Source organism: Acomys minous (assembly GCF_964271855.1).
Source record: "Acomys minous genome assembly, chromosome: 1".
NCBI lineage: Eukaryota > Metazoa > Chordata > Mammalia > Rodentia > Muridae > Acomys > Acomys minous.
The window spans coordinates 132272410-132295656 of NC_140483.1; the positions used below are offsets into that span (position 1 = coordinate 132272410).

A 23247-nucleotide genomic window follows, 5' to 3' on the forward strand; every position below is an offset into this window, starting at 1 on the left:
CGCAAGGTTTGAATTATGTATGCCCCAGGAAACTGTACAATCTCTTCGCATAGGTACCAGTATAGGGGAAGGCAGACAGTCGCTGAGCATTATCTGATGGACTCTGACTCAAGGATGACATTTCAGTGATACAGTATCCACAGGAATTACAATGGAGCAGCCAGTGTAGCTTGTACCTGTAGTTTCTACCTCTACTTTCTCACTACTCCTTAACTATAGTTCTCTCTCTGCTTTGCTCTGTATTCTGTTTTCTGAAATGTATGTAACTGAAAAATGCATGGCAGATAGTTTAGACTGAACAGACAAGTCGCACTCATTGCAGACTCCGGTTTGGGCTGGGTGCTGCAAACTCTCCCCCTCTCTGAGCCTGTGTACCTTACACATTCAGGCCTCTGTCTCCCTGCGGTGTCTCCTAACGTGATGCCCTCGGGCCTTTTGCAGACCATGTCTTGCCCATCTGCCCATCCGTCTCCTCACAGTATACATCACTCCCTCTGCGTTCTTGCATTTACTCTAAAGAACAGAAGACAAGGTCCTCTGTCTAAGTTGGAGGGAGGGTTTGTAAGGAATGGGGGGCAGGAAAGAGGGTGAGTAGGGAACAGGAAGCTGAGAAGTGTCACGTGCTTGGAGAATTGAGAAGATGCCCCATCAAGTCTTCCTGGTAACTGTCCTACTATCTCAGTTGGCTGGGAACTGTCAGTCCTTTGTAACCATGGTTTTTACATCTGCAGATTCAAATTGGCTTCAAAAAACAACAACAAAAACAAAACCAAACCAAAACAACAACAACAACAACAAAAACCTGTGCTGGTACCAGACACATACAGATTTCTGTGTCATTGCTGTCTAAATATACTGTACCAACTACTTCATAGCATCTACACTGCAGGATGTGGGGCAATGTGCACAGGCTCTATGCAAATATTATGCCATTTTCAGTAAGGAACTTGAGCATATGCGGGACTCCCACCTCCCATGTTTTCTTCTAGTTTTTGAGATTATGATATAATCAAATCCTACCTTCCTTCCCTTTCCTCCTTGCAACCCTTGCATCTCGCAGCAAGGGTTTTCTATCAGCAGAGTGTGTAACTGCTTGCATGTGTGTGTGTTCTTGAGCCAGGCCCCCTGTGGTTCCTGAAGGACAACTACACAAGCAAAGATGAAAGCTAGGCATGTCCAATACTGTGCTTCCTAAAAGACGAGGGAATCGCTGAGGAGATTACATGATGATGTTCACACGTGCGAAGCTGGGGAGGAGGAATGATGGCAGAAAGCAGCCAGAGGAGCTGGAGGCAGTTGGGCCCCAGGGGCCATTTTGCATGTCCCGTTGGAAAGTATTTCATGCTCTTCTTATTACTTCTGTACCCTGGAAAGATTCCCAGCACCGCATCACCACACACTGTAACTGCCTACGATGCCTGACTCTGTTGCTCCATCATCGCAGGGCCAGAATAGGTCTTGGGGAAGCCAGGAACCCTGATCAACATCTCATGATTGGTAAGAAGTGAGTTTCATACTTGTAACTGTACTATCTTGTCTTAATGTGTCATACCCCAGCCATAACAATGCCTGTTCCTAATTCCCAATACTTTAAATGCAAACAAAATAATAATGGTGCAGACAGAGGAAAACCAATGCTATGGTATTTTAATAGCATTACTTAAAATTACCTTGTGCTAATTTTAGTAGACAGTGGAAAACCCAAAGTTCTTTCAGTAGATTGGATAAATTAAAGTGATTTAAAAAGGGATAACACAAGTCTCATCTAAACCCAACTAAGATGAAAATGGACATAGTTGTTGGGGGATTAAAGAAGCAATAACACAGGTTTTCATTGATGGCATATCTAAAAACAAAACACAACACAACAAAACAAAACAAAACAAAACACTCTTATTGCCAGGCATGGTGGTACACACCTTTAATCCCAGCACTTGGGAGGAGGGGCAGAGGCAGGAGGATCTCTGTGAGTTCAAGGCCAGCCTGGTCTACAAAGTGAGTCCAGGACAGGCAGGGCTACACAGAGAAACCCTGTCTCAAAAAACCAAAACCAAGCCAATTAAACCAAAACAAAACCCAAAAAACCCTCTGATTTTCAGCTTCTGGAAGGCAGGAGGTATGATTACTGACTCATATACGTCTATGGCCCAGCACCACAGTATACAGGGACACATCACTGACTGAGAGAATCAGGAAGGCCTGACATGAGGCTTCTTAGTAACCACAGTACCGTTTGTCTTGTTTTCTAGTGTTAAAGCATGAATTTCATGGTTAGCATCTCACCATCTTGCTGCCATCTGATGAAAATAAATAGATAAGTTCTGCAAGATGGGTCCCCTTCTCTCTCTCTCTCTCTCTCTCTCTCTCTCTCTCTCTCTCTCTCTCTCTCTCTCTCTCTCACACACACACACACACACACACACACATACACACACACACACACACACACACACACACACACACACACACACACGGATCTTTTTAGTGGGTCACATACCACCCTGTACAACAGAGAACATGCATTTTAAAAACACACCTACAGGATATTTAATGCTTATTTTACTTCACAAATGTGGATTTCGAATAGAAATGGGATAGAACATTTGTGAACTGGGTCACAGTGTCAAATGCTACAGAAGCCTTTAAGATTTGACCGCCTCTAGCATCTTAAATTAAATGCTAATGGGCATATCCATCCAACCCAGCTTTCTGAGTTCTCTGGTTGCCATGCTGACGAGCTGTGGACAGCTTTCAGAATGCCTTGACCCTGAATGGACAGACCGGGAGGGGGACAGAAAGCGAGTGAGCACAGTACAAATACCAGGCCTCTGAAGACGCATTCACTGAGTTCCACAGAACAGAACTAAGCCTTTAAGATCCGCATCCTCTAACCCACACCACCCCTACCTCACACAGAGCTTGCAAAGAACCAGGAGGATGCCGATGACTCAACGCTCTACCAACTGGAAATACCTCATTATTTGGTCAACATTAAGAAATAGCTTCACACATTCTCATCTGTTCCAATAGACAAAGCTCACATTTCCAAATCAGAGACAGGAGGATGAAATGTTCCTGTCTACCTTTAAAGGGGCCCATGAGCAAATCCAGCCAGGCCTTCCCTTTCATGGTTAAACTCCCAATTGATTTATTACAAGCTAGGCCCGAGGAAAGAGGCAGACGACTGCAGGTATTAGAAATGTCACCGGCGAGTTCCTCTTCTTTCCAATTAAAGGCTTCATACTCTACATGGGAAAGTGAGCGTCTCATCTCAAGTGCACAGTAGGGAGAGAAAAGCCTGAGAAAATCCTGATTGTTTTCATTAAATATGGTTAACACGGGCAGCATTCGTTAGTACAGGGAACAAAGAAAATGTATTTCCTTTCACAGTAGGAGGAAGACAAAGTGAGATGGCAAATAAGATATACAGTAAGTTGATAGATTTCATAAAATGGGAAGGGAAACACATAGAGGCTCGCTGAAAGGGAAGATACATGATTCCAGGATGGAAGGTCTGGCCAGGTTTTTGAGCTTCTGCTCCCGTAAACATCACCAAAAGAGACAGAGAGTAGTCATAGCCTTATGACTATGTGAGGGGAAAAAAAAATCAAGGATATTTAAAAGCTATATTTTGCAGTGCCAAACAAGACATGCTTATTAAAATATTTATGTGAAATTCATACAAAATTTAGACAGCACATTGCAAAATTTAAGAATATACTGCATTAACAACTTGTGAAACCAAATGAGTCAATGAAAGAAATGTAAATTGGGAGAAAATAAACTGCATTGATTTTATAAACCCACCATTGCTCTGTGTTCAGGAGAATCCAGACCTATTGTTATTAGCAAAGACTTAGTCACAACCATTTTGAAATTTCTTCAGCAAAACCAAACATAGTCCAGGTGACTCTTTTAGTAGTTGAAATGGGTATTTAAAGGAAAGAAGCTACTAATAAGTAAGAATTTTATTTAAATATTTCTACATATATACTAATTCCTAATGATTTTATTTGGTATAAAAAGCCAGTAAATATTAGGTTCTCATTTATTCTTTTTTCATAGTCTTAGTCCTTGCTTCATGAATTAATTCATCAACTACTTAAGTCTCAATATAAGATAGGTTACATCGATGAAAACAATTGAGGCCTCAACCAAAGAAGCTGAGATTCTGACAGTCTTCTGGGCCGTTGATAATAGAAGGAAAAGTAAGCAGAGCCAAAACTAATTTAATCTAGGGATAATTTTGTCAGAATTGATGTTTAAAAAGCTGGAAACTGTAACTGGGGAAATCCAAGAAGCCTTCACTTCCTAACGTGGTTCCTTATTCTAAGTCTGAGCATCAAGGGTCTAAGCTTTCTGTTATCTGTGTGTCCTTGGTGATACAGAACCCCAATGTCTATTTTGGCTACAAAATGGGTATCCTCCTACTGAGAGAAGAGACAACATTCCCCCTGAGAACAGCAAACACAGGATGATAGTGTGAGACACATGACAGAAGCCTCATACACAACAACATGGCAGCCAGGAGGGCGGCTGAGGAAAGCCAGGGTGGGTAAAGAAAGACTAGCACCGAGTGACCGAGGGCTGAAGCTCTGCTGTGGAATACCCTGTTCACTAGGCTAGTTTCTTCACTTTTGCCATAGCAAAAGGTTTTTCTTTGTTTGTTTGTTTTCTAAACATAAACAAAATGAGTAAACTTTTGCAGACCTTCAGCTTCCTACAAATGATTGGTAAGAGTGGGAGAGTCCATAGGACACCAGCAGCTACCACTCACAGATGACACAGAGGCTTCTTTTCAGCAGCTTAAGTCCTTCCTCCAATATGCGGTAGCATAGCTAATCCCTGGAGGAGAGTCTCTTGTTATACGCAGCCAAATGGATTTACTAGGGTTTTATTTCTCCTGCCGCCTAAGAAATGGCTCCTAGCTGGTCAGCCAAGAGTGAAAGGAAAAGCAAAGGACTTGGGTAAAACACTAGTTGTGGAGTTCACCCCACAGATAATCAAGAGCTGACAGTGGGAGCAACAGAAGGCAAGGTAGAAAAACTGGTATGATGGCCCATTAATTTTCACCCTGAAATTTTACACTTGTCACTCAGAAAAAAATAATCACAGAGAGGTCAATTATTTCCAATTCCATTGATCTCTATAGAAAAGTGCTCAATAAGTGATGGTTAATTGGCTAAAATGGCTCAATTGTTCAGTTACTTAGAGCCACGCTCCGGAAGATGACTTTTAAACTTAAGCCACAGCAAAAGCGCTTTTCAACAAACCCAGCATAGGAGACGAGCTCTACCTGATATCCAAAGAAGACCATCAGCCACATATCCAGCGTGACACGAAAGGGATCGGTCGAAGGGCTGCACAAAGGTCCATTTGTTCTTCTTGGGGCAGTATCGTTCAACTGTAGGCAGAACCTGGCGCAGTTCATTTCTGCCCCCTACTGCATAGAGGTATTCATCCATGGCCCCCAGCACAAAATGTTCCCTGCAGTTCTTCATGGGTGCTATCTCTGCCCAAGAATTACTACGAGGGTCATAGCGACAGGCAGTCCTCACTGCACAAGTCCGCCCACTGGGATGCTCCACTTCCCCTCCTGCTACAAACAGGAAGTCCCCCATGACTGCCACACAGTGATGGCTCCTTCCCACCGGCATGGGAGCCAGCTCACTCCAGTTGGCAATGGCGGCTATGAGAGCGTTCTCCTGATCCACGGGATTGAAGTACCTTAGTTCCTTGACTTTGCAGACCTCACGTTTTTTCCCACCAATGATATAGAGAGTATCCGACTGGAATCGCGGTTTGGTCCTGCGGGTCTGCCACACAGGCTGCGCATAGATGCTCTGGTGGTATTCCAGCGCCTCGTTCACAAGCGCAGTTGCCGTCTCACTTGCCTGGACCAGGGGGTGGGAGAGGGCAACCGTGTGGAGGGTATCCACATCCATGAGGCCAAAGCGGATGTACTGCAGGAGCTCATCCATGTGCTGGTAATGGCAGTTGTGTTCAAGCCACCTCACAGCTAGCTGAAACAGAAGGAAGTGAGATGAGAAAAGAACACGGGGCAGGGCAGAGAGGATGCCAGCAACTGCACATGGCAAGTCCCAGCTAGTCTCTAAACAGCAGCCAAACTTCCCCTACATAGCACAACACTGGGATATTTTGGTGCCTAGGTGAGGAAAATTTTTTTTTCTCTGTACTAGCAGAGAGGCAAAAGACCTCAAGGCATTGCTGTTGGAGCGAGGAAGGCTGTTAAGCAGGGCTCTCAGAGCTTATGACATCTTTTCAGATGAACAATAATTGCTTTTCAAAGAACAAAAACATGAAACAGCCTGTCCCCTTCCATCTCCTGTACGGAAGGCCTGTCACCTGGCCGCCAGGAAAAGCCCATGGTGGGTAGCGCCATCCTAGCCCGACTAATGTATGTCAACCACGAACAAAGGTGCTCTGTCAATATGAGTAATGTGAGAAAACATGTGATCACCCGAGACCACGGGATGCTCTTGAGAGAAAATCAATATGCCACTAGCGGAATGATTTAGAAAGAAAGAAAAGGCCCACTTCCATCCCTTTGGTAGGTACAACAACCAGGAGGAAGCAAGAACAGATAAAGTTACAATGTAACTTATATAAGTTTCCCTTCTCTACTACTTTTGACCTTGAAGACAGCTGTTATTTACAATGTAAGGTGCTGGCAGTTGGTTAAGAACCATTTCCACAAACAGGAGATAGAAGCATTGGTGGCAATAGCAGAAGGCCCCGCTAACTTCTCTATTAATGTGGCTTGATGTTTCAGTTTGTAAGACCACTCTACGAACTAACATAAATTGGTATACTGAGGACATCAGCTGACATAGCTGACGTTAATAATCCCTAGCAGTATCCATACAAAACCAAGTCCCGCAGAAAGTACTAAGGCGGAACTAAAGGAATTGACAGGGGAAAGTGAATTTGATTTAACTGTTTATTTGTTCTCTGTCTCATTGAACTGCGGTTTGCATCTTCTCTGTTTAATCTGTGGAAGGACAAAGGAGGAAGTCTGCCACTCTGATACCATTACTCCCCCCTGGTGAAATGAGCTGGGTTTGAACTAGTGTGAGGAATCGTTACTCTAAGCCTTGGCTGATAGCAGACTCCCAGGGTTTCTGCATCACTTGCCTGTGCACTGTGGACTTGTCATCTCACCTGGAAAAAGTCAGTGGAGGGAGAGAGGCTACTTCTGTTATGCAATGAATGCCTCTTTTAATTAACTACTGCATATTCAAATGAAATGAGGTACCAATGAGGCAGATACCACTGAGGGAAGATAAGCAACACTCTGTAGATTTTTTTTAAAAATGAGTGTACTTTTATTTAAATAAGACAGCAACCCGATGAAGGAAAAAGATCTTTGTATGATAACATTGGCAGTAATTAAGATGTTGCAAAAGAAACATATCGCTTGTCTTTTCCCAGGCCCCTGCCAGTGTGGAGAGCATTCTCACAAGAAGCATCCCATTTCCTCTCCATCTCAGGTTTAGCTTTGAGAGATGGGGCCTCCAATTATTCCCGTGTGGTACTAACTCAGTAACTCAATATGAGGCTTTCTGTTTGTTGCTCATGGAGCTTTCAAAAGTTCTCAGAAATAAGGCCATGCTTCTTAGTCACCAACTAAGTTTTCTTATACACTACTTTTGCTACTGCTCCTCATGTGAGTAGCTGCAATTGAGGGGAGCTTGCTGTGAACCTTTCTCAGCATCCACCCAGTTCTGCACGTTCCATATAGAAACTCCAGGAAATGGTACTGGGCAAACACGAGGTAGATGCTCACATCTCCAAAGCCTATTTCTCAGCATGGCACCGCTCATTTAATTAGATCTTTCTCTATCCATAAATCAGTTTTCCTAGGCCATAATATGCCTTTCATGTCATCTGCAAGCACACAGTTTATCTTTCTCTTTCTAGGACATGGTGTCACTACTGGCACAAGCGTATGCAAGCCTCAGCTATGCTTGGCTCTTAGGAGCTCTAACAATTCAAACTGGCACTGAACCAGTGGCCACAGGCTTTCCCTTCCAATGCTATGTTACATTCTTCTGAAGCTTTTCATAGATAGTTACCCCAGATACTATATGTTAATACTAGACAGTAGTCTGTGCACCTATATTAGTTTGGCTTTGAGATGATTTTTGTTTCTAGCTTTCGTTTTTTACACTTTTATAATTTACTGACATTTTCAGATCACACAAGCCTGCTATACATGAGTTAATCTAGATCAAAAGGAAATGTAATACACAACAGCTGCTCTGCTGTCAGCTTCGAACCTCACTCGCACATGAGTTACCCAGTTTTCTGGTCCAAGTGTAGATTCTGTCTTACTAGACAGAGTGGCAGGATGAGGCATCTGCCTTTTTTAAACAAACCGTACATTCCGGACAGGCCATGTGCCTGTCACCTTCTTTTCCCTGTGATAAAACTTCTGCCAGGGTCCTAGAAACCTACAAGAAGAACATTATGATAGGCAGATTTGGGCCCAGGGGTCCCGCTCAAACTATGGCACCAGCCAAGGACAATACAGGCCGTAAACTTCAAACCCCTACCCAGATCTAGCCAATGGGCAGAACATTCTCCACAGTTGAGTGGAGAGTGGGGTCTGACTTTCACACGTACTCTGGTGCCTCATATTTGACCATGTTCCCTGGAGGGGGAGACCTGATGGCACTCAGAGGAAGGATAGCAGGTTACCAAGAAGAGACTTGATACCCTATGAGCATATACAGGGGGAGGAGATCCCCCTCAGTCACAGTCATAGGGGAGGGGAATAAGGGGAAAATGGGAGGGAGGGAAGGATGGGAGGATACAAGGGATGGGATAACCATTGAGATGTAATATGAACAAATTAATTTTAAAAAGTTTAAAAAAAAACTTCTGCCAGAAGCAACTTAAGGGAAGAAAGGTTTACTCTGGCTCACAGTTCAGAAGATCACAGTACATGAAGACCAAGAAAGCACAGCAGGGAAACAGTGCCTTCTGTGGGCAGGGGCATGAGGCGCTAGGCAGAACGTAACTGCCAAGTAGAAAGCAGAGACTGAGGCCAGAAGCTGTAAAGTCTATAATCTTCAAAATTCCACTCCCGGTGAATTCCCTCTGGCAGCAGAGACACCTCTACAGATTCAGCAGCCTCCTAAATCAGTGTCACCAGCTGATGACAAAGTGTTCAAACATGAGTCTGAAGAAGATGCTCCATAGTCAAACCATAACGGTGACTCTGCTGTCTTTATCTTCTATTAAAAATTGTAAAGGAGGAAAAACCCATCGATATGAGTGATTAGTCATGGTTAGCCAAAAGTGAAAGACCTGTGATAGAGAGTTAGAGCAGAGGTTCTCAACCTGTGGCTTGCAACCCTCTTGGGGTTGCAAATAAGGTATTTACATTGTAATTCATAGCAGTAGAAAAGTAACAGTTATGAGGTAGCAATGAAATAATTTTATGGTTCAGGTCACAACAACATAAGGAACTGTATTAAAGGGTCACAGCATGAGGAAGGTTGAGAACCACTGATTTAATGAAACAGGCCACTATAAAGCCACATCTATGCTGTGAGCCCCAGGAGAATACAGTTTCCTGACTTCTAAGTGAAGGGAAGACCATGGAGGTATCTTAAAAGTTACATAGGGAGCTGAGAGACCATCATACACAGATAACTGGCTCATCCATGAAGCACGGCAGAATAAGACCCCAATTAGATATGTTACATATTTTACAGATTATATGTGGAAAAAGGTATTCTGCAAACTGATGGTTTTTAAGATGACATGGCATCAAGGAAGCATACCAGATACAAGGCTAGACCCATACTCTTATTTCTTCTAGCCTTCCAGCATCCTCATTACTATAATCGCTAATATTTAAGAGACAAGAATCTGTCTGTCTGTCTGTCTATCTGTCTGTCTATCTATCTATCTATCTATCTATCTATCTATCTATCTACCTACCTATCTACCTATCACCACTAGATGTATCTCCCATCTTTTTGTTAAGAAAGAATTACAGATTCAGTTTGGGAACTCACTACAAAGAGTGCTTAGGAAAATTGATATGTAGGCAAGATTTTGTCGTAACCTTCTGGTATCGTGTATCATCATATCCAGGAATAAGAGGATTCTTATTCTGCCTATCTCAGGTCAAACAACTGCATAGGGACTTGTTCCTTCCTACATCATAGGAACTTAGTCCAACCTCAGCTACTCAGTTTCAGCCTCAGAGCTTAGAAGAGGACAGCGCTTGGTCCATGGTGCTATGAATAATTGCTACATGGACAGATTTTTATTTCCAGCTGTTCTTAGTCTGTTTCTTCTAGTTCTAGCATTATCAGCCCTTTATTCCTTTACATATTTATTAATTTATCCACCCACCACAGGCTTCCATTGCTATTTTATTATCTCATCTTTATGGCTTTCCTATAAGGTCTCTATAAGCTTTCAAGAGTCCACATGGCAGCATGTGGTGCGCTCATCTCGAAAATACAAAACTGTTGTTTGCAGCATGCTGGATGTTTGAGGTTCTTGACAGAACAATGAATGGTGTAATCCTTTGAACTTTCACATTATTGATGAAACTTTCAGACAAGAATAAACTTTAAGTTCCATTTAGTTTCAGTGTCTTTATTTTATGGGTATACATCGAATCCAGTCCAGTTAGCTGGTATTTAATGCAAGCCATCTAAATCCTTAGCACAAACACTGCAACTAGATGCCCACTCTTTAAATTACACAGTAAGTCTGCCTATTATACCACCTTGTCATTGTTTTCTCACTTTAAAGTAGAACCCGAGAAAATACACTCTATCTAATATGTAACTCAAGTAACTGCAAACTCTTCAGACAAGAAAAATAAACTATACTTGTAAAACAACTATACTTTGATCCAAAACAAGTTGACAATATTTTTCAGCAAATCCCATGAGTTCCTTCAAAAATAAACAACATACATGTAAAGGTACCAATTAAAAGCTGTGCAGGTGAAAAGCAAACACTGAGGGATAGGACATGCTTTCAGTTTTTATTGTTCCATGTTCTTACAGAAATATATATACTACATATTGTTTATATATGAATATATATACCATGTTATCCATTGTAAATTCAACCGGGATCAAAATAAATGGAAATGTAATCTTTTCCCTCTGCTTTCCTCAGCATCTCTCTGCTCAGTGCTACTTTAGGGAGTAGAATACAGGATATGTGTGCACACACAATGCTAAATATGGTAGTATATAAATCAAAACTGTATCTAGTTTGTTTGAAGTTAACATACGTAGTTTACTCAGAAGGATATTACATGAACAAATGTTATATTACTAACACCAAGTGCCCAAGTTGTGTCCCTTCCTGCTCCTGTTGGGTACACTCAGAAGCTGTTGTTTTGAAATCTAAAATTCTTGGTCCTTTAAAAAAAAAAGCAAATGTTTTGAAGTCTAACTCTATACTTCTATATGCTAGAATATGTGTGTACAATAAAATTTGACACCAAAACAATAAAAAATCAAATTCTTAGCCTCAGAAGTCTAGAAAAATTATTAATTATGAAGTCATCCCCAACTCCAAAAGATACAACAATGTGCTCTTGCATAGAGAGAAGTATCTTTACACACGACAAGTGCGAGACATGTGGCCTTACAACGAAAGTTCTTGGAGGAGAGGTGGTTCATGAGGCCCTATCCCTCTCTAAGTTGCTAATGGCAGTTAATGGCTACTGTGGAAGGTGGTGGCATTTTTCTTTTCAGTTTGTTTAGCTTCTGGTAAGTTGTCATAGTCCAGTAAATAACTCCTCATTCACACTCATGCGAGGAACCGTACTTAAATGAATTGGACCACACACAAGACATGAAGAAGTTGTTATAATATATGATTACACCACACAATATATCTGGCATAAGGAAGTTTAGTTGAGGGAGGGGAAGAGGGAGGAGTTAGGGCCTCCAGGAGGATACAGGTGGATGGCTGGACATGTAGTCAGACAGACAGACAGACAGACAGACAGACAGATAGACAGACAGACGGGGACAGAGGCATGAGGACAGAGAAGGACACAGAGAGAAAATGTAGGGACAGAGGGAAGCTGGAACAGATGGAGTTGGGGAAAGAGGGAGGGAAGGGGAGAGGGAGAGGGGAAAAAGGGGGAGAGGGACAGAGGGAGAGAGGGAGAGGGAACAAGAAAGCTGGAGTGGCAGGTGGGTCCTTTTATCTCCTCACACAGCTGACACACCTAGAGGTGACAGCAAGTGATGCTGTAAGAAGTTGCTAGGACCTGAAGGCAGACTAGCTGAAGTGTCTGTACAGTAACAGAAATGAAACTAGAAGAGGGACTAGTGGGAGGAAAAGCGAGATCAATGGAGTGGTAAGGAGATGAGATGGAGCAATTGGGTGAATGCAATCAGAATATGTAATTTGTGGATGAAAATATAATTAATACATGTTTTAAAAGCTTTTAAGACATGAAAAAGCAGCTCTTCATGAAAAGAATGATCAGATCGCTCAAATCTAACTCTAAGAAAAGATAAAATCATATTACAGCTTTTTCAAATGAGAGTTATTTGGTCTTGATCCACACAGACTCTTTCATTGAGAAGGGTATTTTTAGCACAGAGGTAACCAGTGAGTGCCCAGTGAGCAGTGGCTGTTCCTTTTGTTTTCAGCCTTTATTCTGCCCTGGCCTCATGGTAGAAAGCCTTGCTAAGGATGCAGTCTGAGCTTGGGAAGGCTCATGTGACTATGCCTTTTTCATTCAGACAGGCATAGAGCCCCTGGCTCTCCTTGAACCTGGAAGGTATCATAAGCTACACTTGGGTCACCTCAGAGAGAGGTAAGAACACAAAAACCAATCAACTGGCTGATATTCATGAGCCTCCCCCAAAACGGGGTATGTTAAAAAAAACAAAAAACAAAAAAAAAACTGGGCAGTGAGTGGGAAGCCAGAATGGCACATTTTAACACGTGTAGACTACCAAGCACACTCTCTCTTCTAATCACGACCACAAACAAGAGCTCAGTAATTGTTAATATATTAGAGAACATTGTTTTACATACCATCTTAACATACCCTTATTTCTGGAAGACAGAAGTCCTCGGTGTGATGCCATTTTAATATCAATATAGTTTCTGTAGGCTAAAAATGTAGAAACTTTCTGCAATGGCAAGTGAGCAAGCATCTAGATTTGTCATATTGTCCTATACAGAAGCCACTTCCTTAATGTGAATCATGTAAGGTCCACATGGTGACATATTAAATAATGACTGCTTATATTAATAAATAAATACTCTGAACCGTGCATTCACATTCTTTTCTTTAAGACAAAATGAAAAATTTCAACTAAAAAAAAAAAAGCAGCATTCCCATAAAACCCCAAAGCACTGGAAACTAAGGACGTGTGTTTCCTCTATCAGAACAGTGACAATGTTTCCATGGAGGAGTATTAAAAATTACAACAGTGCTCACTCGAGTGCTATAATTAAAACTGTGTCAACATTTTGCTTGTAAAACAGATTTTTCAAGGAAGGTTGCACATTAACCATTATAGCTGACTGCAGACATATGACGCATAGGCGAGTTTTCCTCTGAGAAACATATTTCACTGGAATCAAACCTTATGAGGTCCCAGGATTATGTGCTGTAGGAAAACAAAAACTCTGACAGGTTTAAAACAAAGATTCAGCTTAGTAGATGTGATGATAACATATCATTTCATTGTTCATTTAAAATTTTAAGAAGTTGGGACATTGATAAATGCTTTTATTTCTATGTTTTACATAAAACATGTACTCTAATACACACACACACACACACACACACACACACACACACACACACACACACACACACACCAAGACTCCAAAAGCAAGAACCCTTGACACCAAATATGTGTCTTACCTACCAAGGAGAATATAGACCCTGGGCTCAGGAACAGGCTTTCCCACAAAGCCCAGACAACCACACTCCAGACACTCAGGAGTATAAACCTCAGGTGATTTCAGCTGCTCTTTGGTTTAGTCTCTGGAAATTTTTTTTAAAAGCAGTTTCTATACAGAGACAAAGAGAAATTCCAAATGAGAAAGGAGGAAAGTCCAGTGTCTGTTGTCATTGAGCTGGCTACCATTTTGAGCTCATTTCTTTAAAAAAAAAAATCTTTCTGAAAAGCCAGTTGTAAAGAGTAGTATAGAGCTATGTCTAGCTATAATTGTGTGAACTTAAGTCTGGGAATAGGGCTTCATCAAGACCCAGCTATTCCACTCCTTGGAATATACCTAGAAAATGCTCCAGCACACAAGGACATATGCTCAACCATGTTCATAGCAGCCTTATTCATAATACCCAGAACCTGGAAACAGCCTAAATGCCCCTCAATTGAAGAATGGATAAAGAAACTGTGGTACGTTTACACTATGGAATACTACTCAGCTTTTAAAAACAAGGAATCCCCAAAATTTGTGGACAAATGGATGGGACTAGAAATGATCATACTGAGTGAGTTAACCCCAAAGCAGAAAGTCTCACATGGTATATTCTCACTTATAACTGGGCACTAGCCCAAAAGGCATGTCCCATGAAAGTCTTCACTTACCAGGAGATTGAGATAGATGTGAGGACATCCTACTGAGACTCTAGGTAAGAGAAATATAGGAGACGGAGAAATAGAAGGACACAGAGGGTCCTAGAAACCTACAAGAAGAACATCATGACAGGTGGATCGGGGCCCAGTGGCGTCTGCTCAAACTATTGCACTAACCAAGGACAATACAATAGTAAATATTGAACCCCTACTCTGATCTACCCAATGGACAGGACATTCTCCACAGTTATGTGGAAAGTGAGGACTGACTTTGATATGAACTCTGGTGCCCCATATTTAACTACTTCCTCTGGGTGGGGAGGCCTGATGACACTCAAAGAATAAGCAGGCTACCAAGATGAGACTTGATAGCTTATGACCATATAGTGGAGGAGGAGGTCCCCCTCGATCATAGACCTAAGGGAGGGGAATAGGGTGAAAGTGGGAGGGAGGGAGAAATTGGAGGATACAAGTGATGCGATAACAATTGAGTTGTAATCTGAATAAATTGATAAAATTTAAAAGGTGCTATCTTAGAAATAAAACTTACATGAATAGTAAAAAAATAATAAATAAATAAATAAATAAATAAATAAGGAAAGCAAATAATTCCATCCAAAATAGGCTATGGATCTTAAGAGAGAATTCACAAACCAAGAAATATGCATGGTGGATATTAAAAACGGCTCAACATCATTAGCCGTTGGAGAAAACAAAATTACATTTAAAAAAAAGAGAGAGAAAATCTACCTCACTACTGTCAGAATGTCTATCATTAGGAAGTTAAATGACAACAAAGGTTGGACAGGATGTGTGGAAAGAGGAACCACTGTGGTGCGGACAGGATGTGTGGAAAGAGGAACCACTGTGGTGCGGACAGGATGTGTGGAAAGAGGAACCACTGTGGTGCGGACAGGATGTGTGGAAAGAGGAACCACTGTGGTGCGACTACAAAATAATGCTGCCACTATGGAGACCAGTGTGGAGATTCAACAAAAAGCTAGAAATGTATCTGTCACATGATCCAACTCTATCACTTCTGGACATTTTTCCAAAGGCTCCACATCTTACTGTAGAGTTACTAGCTCATCCGTGTTCATTGCTGTTCTCATCATAATAGGCAGGAAGTGGAATCAGATTAGTTGCTCATCAACTAATAGATAATGAACATGAAGCACATATATACAATATAATTTTATTCAGTCATAAATGAAACTGAAGTTTAAAATTTTACAGATATGATTCAATACCTTTCTGTTTATAGTTCTCTCCCAGCCAACCGTTCAGTTGGCAGGCACGCAGGGCTGAGAGTCCTTCCTCTGGGAGGCCTAGACGAGTGACTGGGTCTTTGGCATCCACATTGTATCCTCCTGACCCTGCTAGCCCCTTTCTCCATTGTTTGCTCCGCAGTATGCAATAAAATTATTAGCTGTCACATTTAGCTTGGGTTGCTCTACTGAACCATCTTATGAACTGAATGCTGGGCCACCCCACCCTGTTCCCCTGGATTATGTCTTCTCTACAGTGAGTGCTTGGAGACACTTTGTTTTTCTATTATGGCCCTTACTCATCCACATTCTTTTTTTCTTTTTCTCTTTTTTTTTTCTGCTTCATCAGGAGAAACATGTCATTTTTCTAGTCAAGATTAATCATTATCTCATTCATTTATACTTTTTTGCATTAAATAATATTGTTTATATGCACAAAACCACATTATCACTGACCCCATGTTATTACAAAAAAATAAAGAATGAATAAGACTTGGTTTCTGCTGAAAAAAAATTTACAGATAAATCAGAGAAGTGAAAAAGATATATCCAGTAGTTGATAAGGGATGAGATATGATAGATATGACAGACATACATTCAGAATTTTAGATGCACCAAGATAGGAAAGATGCTTTCTTCAAGGCTGCCAAATACAAATAGCCAAAACACTAAGAATGTAACATTTATATAATTCCTGACTGTATCATGGTTCTTCTTGCTGTAGACAGTAGTTCATTGTATATATGTGTAATAATGTAAATGTATATGTAAAAAATAAAAAATGCTTAATTAAAAAAAGATAAAATTTTCATGTGCCAAAAAATTATATTCTACTTATTTATAAAAAAACTGGCATAACTGAACATTGCAAAGGCCTCATTCACTTTATCAGGTTTAGGTATCCTTGTACCTATGCTGGTAGGTGAGAAAATATTCTTGTAAGTAATGTTATTGTTAAAAATATTGTGTATATTTGTTTTAGAATAAATATTTCAAGATGTGAGACAAAAGATATAACCAGTGAGGAAATCTAGGCACAGAAAAATGAAAGCCCAAATGTTCTCCTTATATACGGGTCCTGGCTTCAAATATTTAATTTTGTATGTTCATACCAGAGTTTCTGTAGAAGCCAGGAAACTAGGGGGAGGCCACTGAGAGGAAGGAAGGTATCTTTAAAGAGAGGAGACAGTAGACTGTTGAAAACACGAAGGAAGCAGAGGTGAAATACCCACATGGAAAGGTTTAAACGGAGATGAGGGGGGGAATGAACAAGACAAAGGGTAGGAGAGAGAGCTAACTAAAATAAAGAAGTTATGAAAAAGCCATATGAGAGCTGGTATCCTGTAACCAAGTTAAACATATAACATATGAAAGAAAAAGTAAAGCTGCAGCTGACACTGGGACAGCCATTTCTTCCTGTTTATAAATGAGTAAATAAATAACAATATTTTCTTCCTTTAGGCACTTATCACCTGAGTATCAAAACTATTTTATAATTCAATTCTCCCCAACTCCCATATATGAGATAGGCAACTAAAATTAACCTGGGATTCATGCCATGGGTTTCCATAGTAAGAACAGTTTTCATCGGGTTGTTTTCAGATAAGCAAAGTGGAACTTTTTATTCATATCCTGAATTCAGCAAGACATCTGTATGTGTCTTAGTTTACTTTCTGTTTCTGTGATAAAATATTGTCCAAACTTGAGAGAAGAAAAGGCTTGTTTACCTTACAGGTTAGATTCAAAGTAACCTGTCAGCAGTCATCAAAGGAAGGCAAGGCAGAGAAGAAAGCAGAGAGCATGTAGGAAACCTGCTTAAAAGGCTTGCTTCCCCAGCGTGCTCATTCTTATGCAGTCCAGGCCCACGGGCCCAGGGATGGGACCACCCACAGTGGGCGGGGCCTTCTGCCTCAACAAGCAATCAAGAAAATGCCTCACAAACTGCTTAGTGGCCTCCACGGATCTGGTTGCCACCCAGATGGGTGCGTTCTCACACACACCAAGTGATGTTGTATAAACTTTGCTTGACAATATTCTCCGGCTGGTTAAATAAAAGTAGGTGACAGCCTATAGCTGGGCAGAAGAGAAGCAGGCAGAGGCTGCCGGGCTTGGGGTCAGATGAGGCCCATTAAGCAGAGGGAAGGAGGAGAGGAAGCCAGAGGGAAGGAAGTCACCATGGGGCTGTATGGACCATGAGCATGTGGCCATGTTGGCGGCCCAGGCAGGAACAATTACGGCAAGAAACATGGGGTGTGTAGCTGGGAAACAGCAAAATAGCTTAGAGGGTTGATATCTGCCCAGTTATTATGCCTCAAAGCTTTTATAAATGTAAAATGTCTCTGTCTTCATTATTTGGGAACTAGCTGGGTAGAGAAGGCCCTTAGAGTCTAGTATCCCTCCCACAAGACAGACATGTCCACTGGCCAATCTGATGCAGGCAATTCTCCAACTGGTTTTTTTTTTTTTCCTACGTGATTCTAGTTTGAGTCAAGTCACTGAACACCAACTAGGGCATGTATGCGTGGGAAGGCATACGTATACAGAGGACGCATGCACAAAGCTGATTTCTAACATGGTTTTGTGAGGATTTCCAATCCTCGTGAAGAGCTTTGATCAGAATATATCATCTAATATATTGATGTATTAATAGCTAGCTGTCCTATACAAATTAAATAATCTCAACCAAAGAACCAAAGGCATTTTAAAACTTCAAAGCGACTACTTCAAAATGCTACATACTCAGAGTACCTGAATCAGATATTATATGTAAATAAAATATTTAACTTGCTTTGTACATAAATTTTTGTCTCCAGTCTGGCGGATTTCTCTGATGACGGGACAATAAAATACAACCAGCATCACCCATGCAAACATCATACACCACAAATGAAACTCGTTCTTACTCACCTCACATGTCACCAAAACAAATACATACGGGTAGAGGTAACATGCTATAATTGATCTGCAGTATTTTTAGAAGAGTGAGCAGAAAGACAATAAGCGTCCATCCAGTCAATGAGGCTGGGGCATTACTGTTTCGGGGCATTACACAACACCACCGGATGACATACAACGCCTAACTAAGATGCTAGCATAAGGCACATCCTACTTGGACATTAAAAGGACTTTGCACACAGCCAATGAGAAATAAGCATATACTACTGGAAGAACTTGGAAAACAAGAGAAAACGCTGCTGTGTCCCACTGGTAAACAGGGCATGCAGAACCTCATGCAGACCACCACTCTCTCCCAAGCACGGCATGCAGTGAGGACGGGAGGGTACCATCCGCTGAAATGGCTAGGGACGATTGCTGCTCTTTCATCACTATTTGGCACATACCCTGTGAGGTAAAATGTGGCAGGATGTGAAGGAAGCAGGATATCAGAAACCTATTTCCAGGACAGGGCTGTAGCTCCAATAAGCTGGAGCTTACGTCGTATGTGTGAGGACTAGAGCCTCGGCATCCCACACACACTCAACTATTTCCATAACGTATCTGCGCACTTAGGAAAACCACCAACACGGTTACAGCATCTGTACACTAGGATGATATTATGCCACCCAGTTCTCAAGAAGATTAGGAATGAGATAACACTGGGAAGTGCTTGGTACATAACGTCATTTAGACACTATGTAGAATGAATGTCATAGCAATGTGACCAAGAAATGGAGCTATTCTTCTTCTAAGTTCAAGGTGAAGTCATCACATTCAGACTAATTTTTTTTATATGACACCATGTTGTGTGTTGCTGACAGAACCTTGTAGATGCTAGGAAACATAGTATTAAATGTTTCCCGTGTTGTTAAGCAACATGAAAAGCACGACAGTGCAACAGAATTGCGACAGCCCTTATGATGATGGTTCTACCTCCACAAGTGACCCAGGAATTGACGTGGTGTGGCTTTGCTGAGTGGGCAGCCATAAAAGCATGCATAAACAGATAAATAATAAGCAGGAGAGAGAAAGCCACATGAGTTTAGCGGTTTCTGAATGATACCTGATTCTCCCCCATTGACTTGGCCACATGACTCTCTTCAGATCTCAACTCAGTTAACTTAGGGATAACTAATAACACACACAGGCGAGCTCAAGAGTGGGTGAGACCTAAAATAAAGATCGATTGTCTAAGCCGACTACTTATCTTTTGTTTTTGTTTTTGTTTTTTGTTTTTGGTCTTTCTGTGGATAAATGATATAACCATGGATTGTTCCTTCAGAGTTTTTTCACTCATCTATTCCTGTTTCAGAGAGTTCACTGGGTACTCAGAATACACTCAATGAGAAAGATTCTGACCATTACACATACATGCATTACACATACATGCATTACATATACATGCATTACACATACATGGGTTCTTCCTTGCCATTCAATTCCAACTCTACTAGCACCATATCAGGTGTCCTGAGTCTCTACACAGTGTACTCGTGCACCTGGAACAAAGGTGGAAAATCCTAAAGACCTGAGAGTTACAGTGTTTGGAGAAAATTCAGTCCCACTCATGGACCATCTTTTTTTCATTCATTCATTCATTCACTCATTTACTTTACATCCTGATTGGATCTTCCCCTCTCTCCTCTTCCTCCCAGTCCCTCCCCCTCACTTCCCTTCCCCCTACACCCCCTCACTTTCTTCTCAGAGAAGGGAAGACCTCCCATGGATATCAGCTCACCCTGGCATATCAAGTAGGACTGGGCACATCTTTTTCTATTGAGGCTAGACAAGGCGGTCCAGTTAGGAGAAAGGGATCTAAAGGCAGGCAACAGAGTCCTAGACAGCCCCTGATGCTGCTGTCAGAGGTCTCACGAGAGGATCATGCTGTATACCTGTTCCATATGTAGAGGGGACCCTAGGTCCATCCCATGCATGGTCTCTGGTTGGTGATTCAGTCTTTGCGAGTCCCTATGGGGCCAGGTTAGTTGACTCTGAAGGACCATCTTTCTGTGCTGCCATTTCATTGGCATTTTAATGCTGCTGGAACAGTTTTATATTTCATGGCTAACAAAACTGTGAATTGGTAAACAGGCCCTAGAACACCCTGAGAGCATCAACCCCTTCAATGCCTCTTTGTGGCTTGATTCATGAATAATGAGTAAACAGAAGATGCATTGGGCACTCAGGCTCCCCAACTTAGATCAAAGCTGTAATAGCATGACCAAAATAACCTCACAGTATTCACCCAAAGTCATGGACACAGACATGGTCAATTCCATCAGGTAGTGGTGGTATGATGGAATGGTGCACTGGAATTTTCTAAGTTGCATGCAACTACACACTCTTAAGAGGATGGGTGATGGAGCAGGCACCAGATATCTGAAAGACCAAGGGAAGGGGGGGGCAGGGCCTAAACTGCCAATGTATTACTTAGTGAGCTGCCCAGGGGCTACCCTCACTTCTGGAATTTCAGACTCACTGCTGATGTTTAAAAAGAGCATTACATCACATGGTATTCCCTAACTTAATCTTCTTCATGGTAAAAATACCTAAGGGAAAATGAAGCCCTCTTTCCCATATTTTAATACTTGTATTATGCAAAGAGATACAGTTTTCACTATAATTATCATAGTTGTTTGTTTGTTTGTTTTTAACAAAACAGAATTTCATAGAAGATTTGAGTCCACAAATAATTGGTCAAATAAAAGGGTTTAGGGGTGCTGAATGGATCCTTCAAACAAGCGAACATCAAACAAGTCTTGAATTAGGATTCAAGTGTGCAAGAATCATAGTGGTTTTAATTTTACTTCAGAGGAAATGGCTAAGGGCTCAGTTTAGGTGGAGGAGGCCTGAGGTGCCCCATCTTTAGTGTTCCTGTGAGGAAGATGGTCCTTAGTGGGGAGACCCAGTGCTTGAGGCTTTCTGAAGATGTATGGTGAAAAGGGGAGTACAGCAGCTCAAGGAGCGAATATGAGGCAGTGGCTGTCCCCAGTGCTCACCTAGAGGATATGTGGGGTGGGGCTTTACTTAGTTCCAGGGGCATCCCATGGGTGCTTGGTGAGTGAGGGGACACGGAGTTACTCTGGGACATCACGGTGTGGAGTACTAAGTGGGGGCAGGGAGTGGACGAAATACAGAGGGAATCAACCATGGCCCAGTAACTGAACCCCATCCTGGAGGCAGAATAATTGTCAGCGCAAGCCAGGCAGCGAGGTGGAGTGTTGTTGGCTAGGACCTTTGGAGAAGTGCATTTGTATGCAGAGAGCCCGATCTCAGCGGGCGAGGTCAGCTTGTGGGCACAGGGGCAGGTGGTTCATGGAGGGCTCCCGAGAATGCAAGAAACACCTTCTATTTTGGAGACAAGCTTCCCACATTTCAAAATAAACAGGACAAGGTTTTGGGGGAAGTTCAGAACCCAGGAGATCTCGGGCCAATATCAGTTTGAAATCATGACTTCTATTTCTTGTAATAGGAAATGGTTATGGCTTAAGTCTCGTTAACTTGCAAACACGGTGACACTATGTGGTGGTTGAATGATAAATGCCCCGCCCCATAGTTTGGTCCATGGTCCTCAGTTGCTGGCTGTTTGGGGGAGATTTAGGAAGTCAGTCTTGCTAGAGGGTGGACGTCCCTGGAGGCATGATTTGAAGTTTCAAAAACCAAGTGCCAATGCCAGTGCACTCACTCTGTTGGTGCTGTGAGTGAAGATGTGAGCACTTGTTGCCATGCCTGGTGTCTGACGCAAAGCTTCCCTACCGTGACAGATGTGATAATTGTTATCCTTTTCCAACCATAAGCCCCAGAGAAACTCTTTGTTGCCTTGCTTTATAATGGCAATGAAAGGTAGCTAAGATAGTCTACAAAATAAAATGACTCATTTCCTCCAGATACCACTTTTCAAAATACAAAACACAGCAAAAATATTGACTGGCTTCGTTGGAATATTTCTCTCCTAATTATTCTTTATTTCCTATTGCTTAAAATCCAGACATAACTAATCAATAACTCTGTGAAGCATCCCCGAGGGCTCTCTTATCCATGCAGTTCCCTGAATGAAAGAAAAGGAATCCTTCGTGGTTGAGTGTAACGACGAATTTGGTAAGACCACCATCACGAACAATCCTACTATCGTGTCTCCTTAAATGCATGTTCTAAACAGCACCATTACTTAAGTGAGAGCAGCATTAAAATCATAAGGGTATTCAATGTCGGCCTTCACTTTGGAATCTCAGATGAGACTTATTTATTACCTGAGGACCTTCTTTACCATTCAAACACAAACACTTTGTTTAAAACGCCAAGAATATATAATATGATCAAAACATCTTATATAAAATTCTCAAATAATATATATGTATATCTACACACACACACACACACACACACACACACACACACACACACACCACATATCAGTAATGGAAATATAAATTTAATTTCTGTAATAGTTATTTGCT

At 41.7% G+C, this 23247-nt stretch overlaps 1 protein-coding gene across 4 annotated transcripts in view; it reads right to left on the reverse strand.

Moving 5' to 3' along the window:
• The window catches only part of KLHL32 (kelch like family member 32), a 220870-nt gene that overhangs the window by 33422 nt on the left and 164201 nt on the right, over positions 1 to 23247 (reverse strand). For 3 of the 4 annotated variants that reach the window (XM_084792918.1, XM_084792917.1, XM_084792919.1), the window contains one exon: positions 5297 to 6023. In XM_084792918.1, the coding sequence (XP_084649044.1) occupies positions 5297 to 6023 (727 nt within the window). Of the gene's footprint in view, positions 1 to 5296; positions 6024 to 23247 lie in introns of those variants that run through there. The other variant, XM_084792920.1, reaches the window with a different exon arrangement.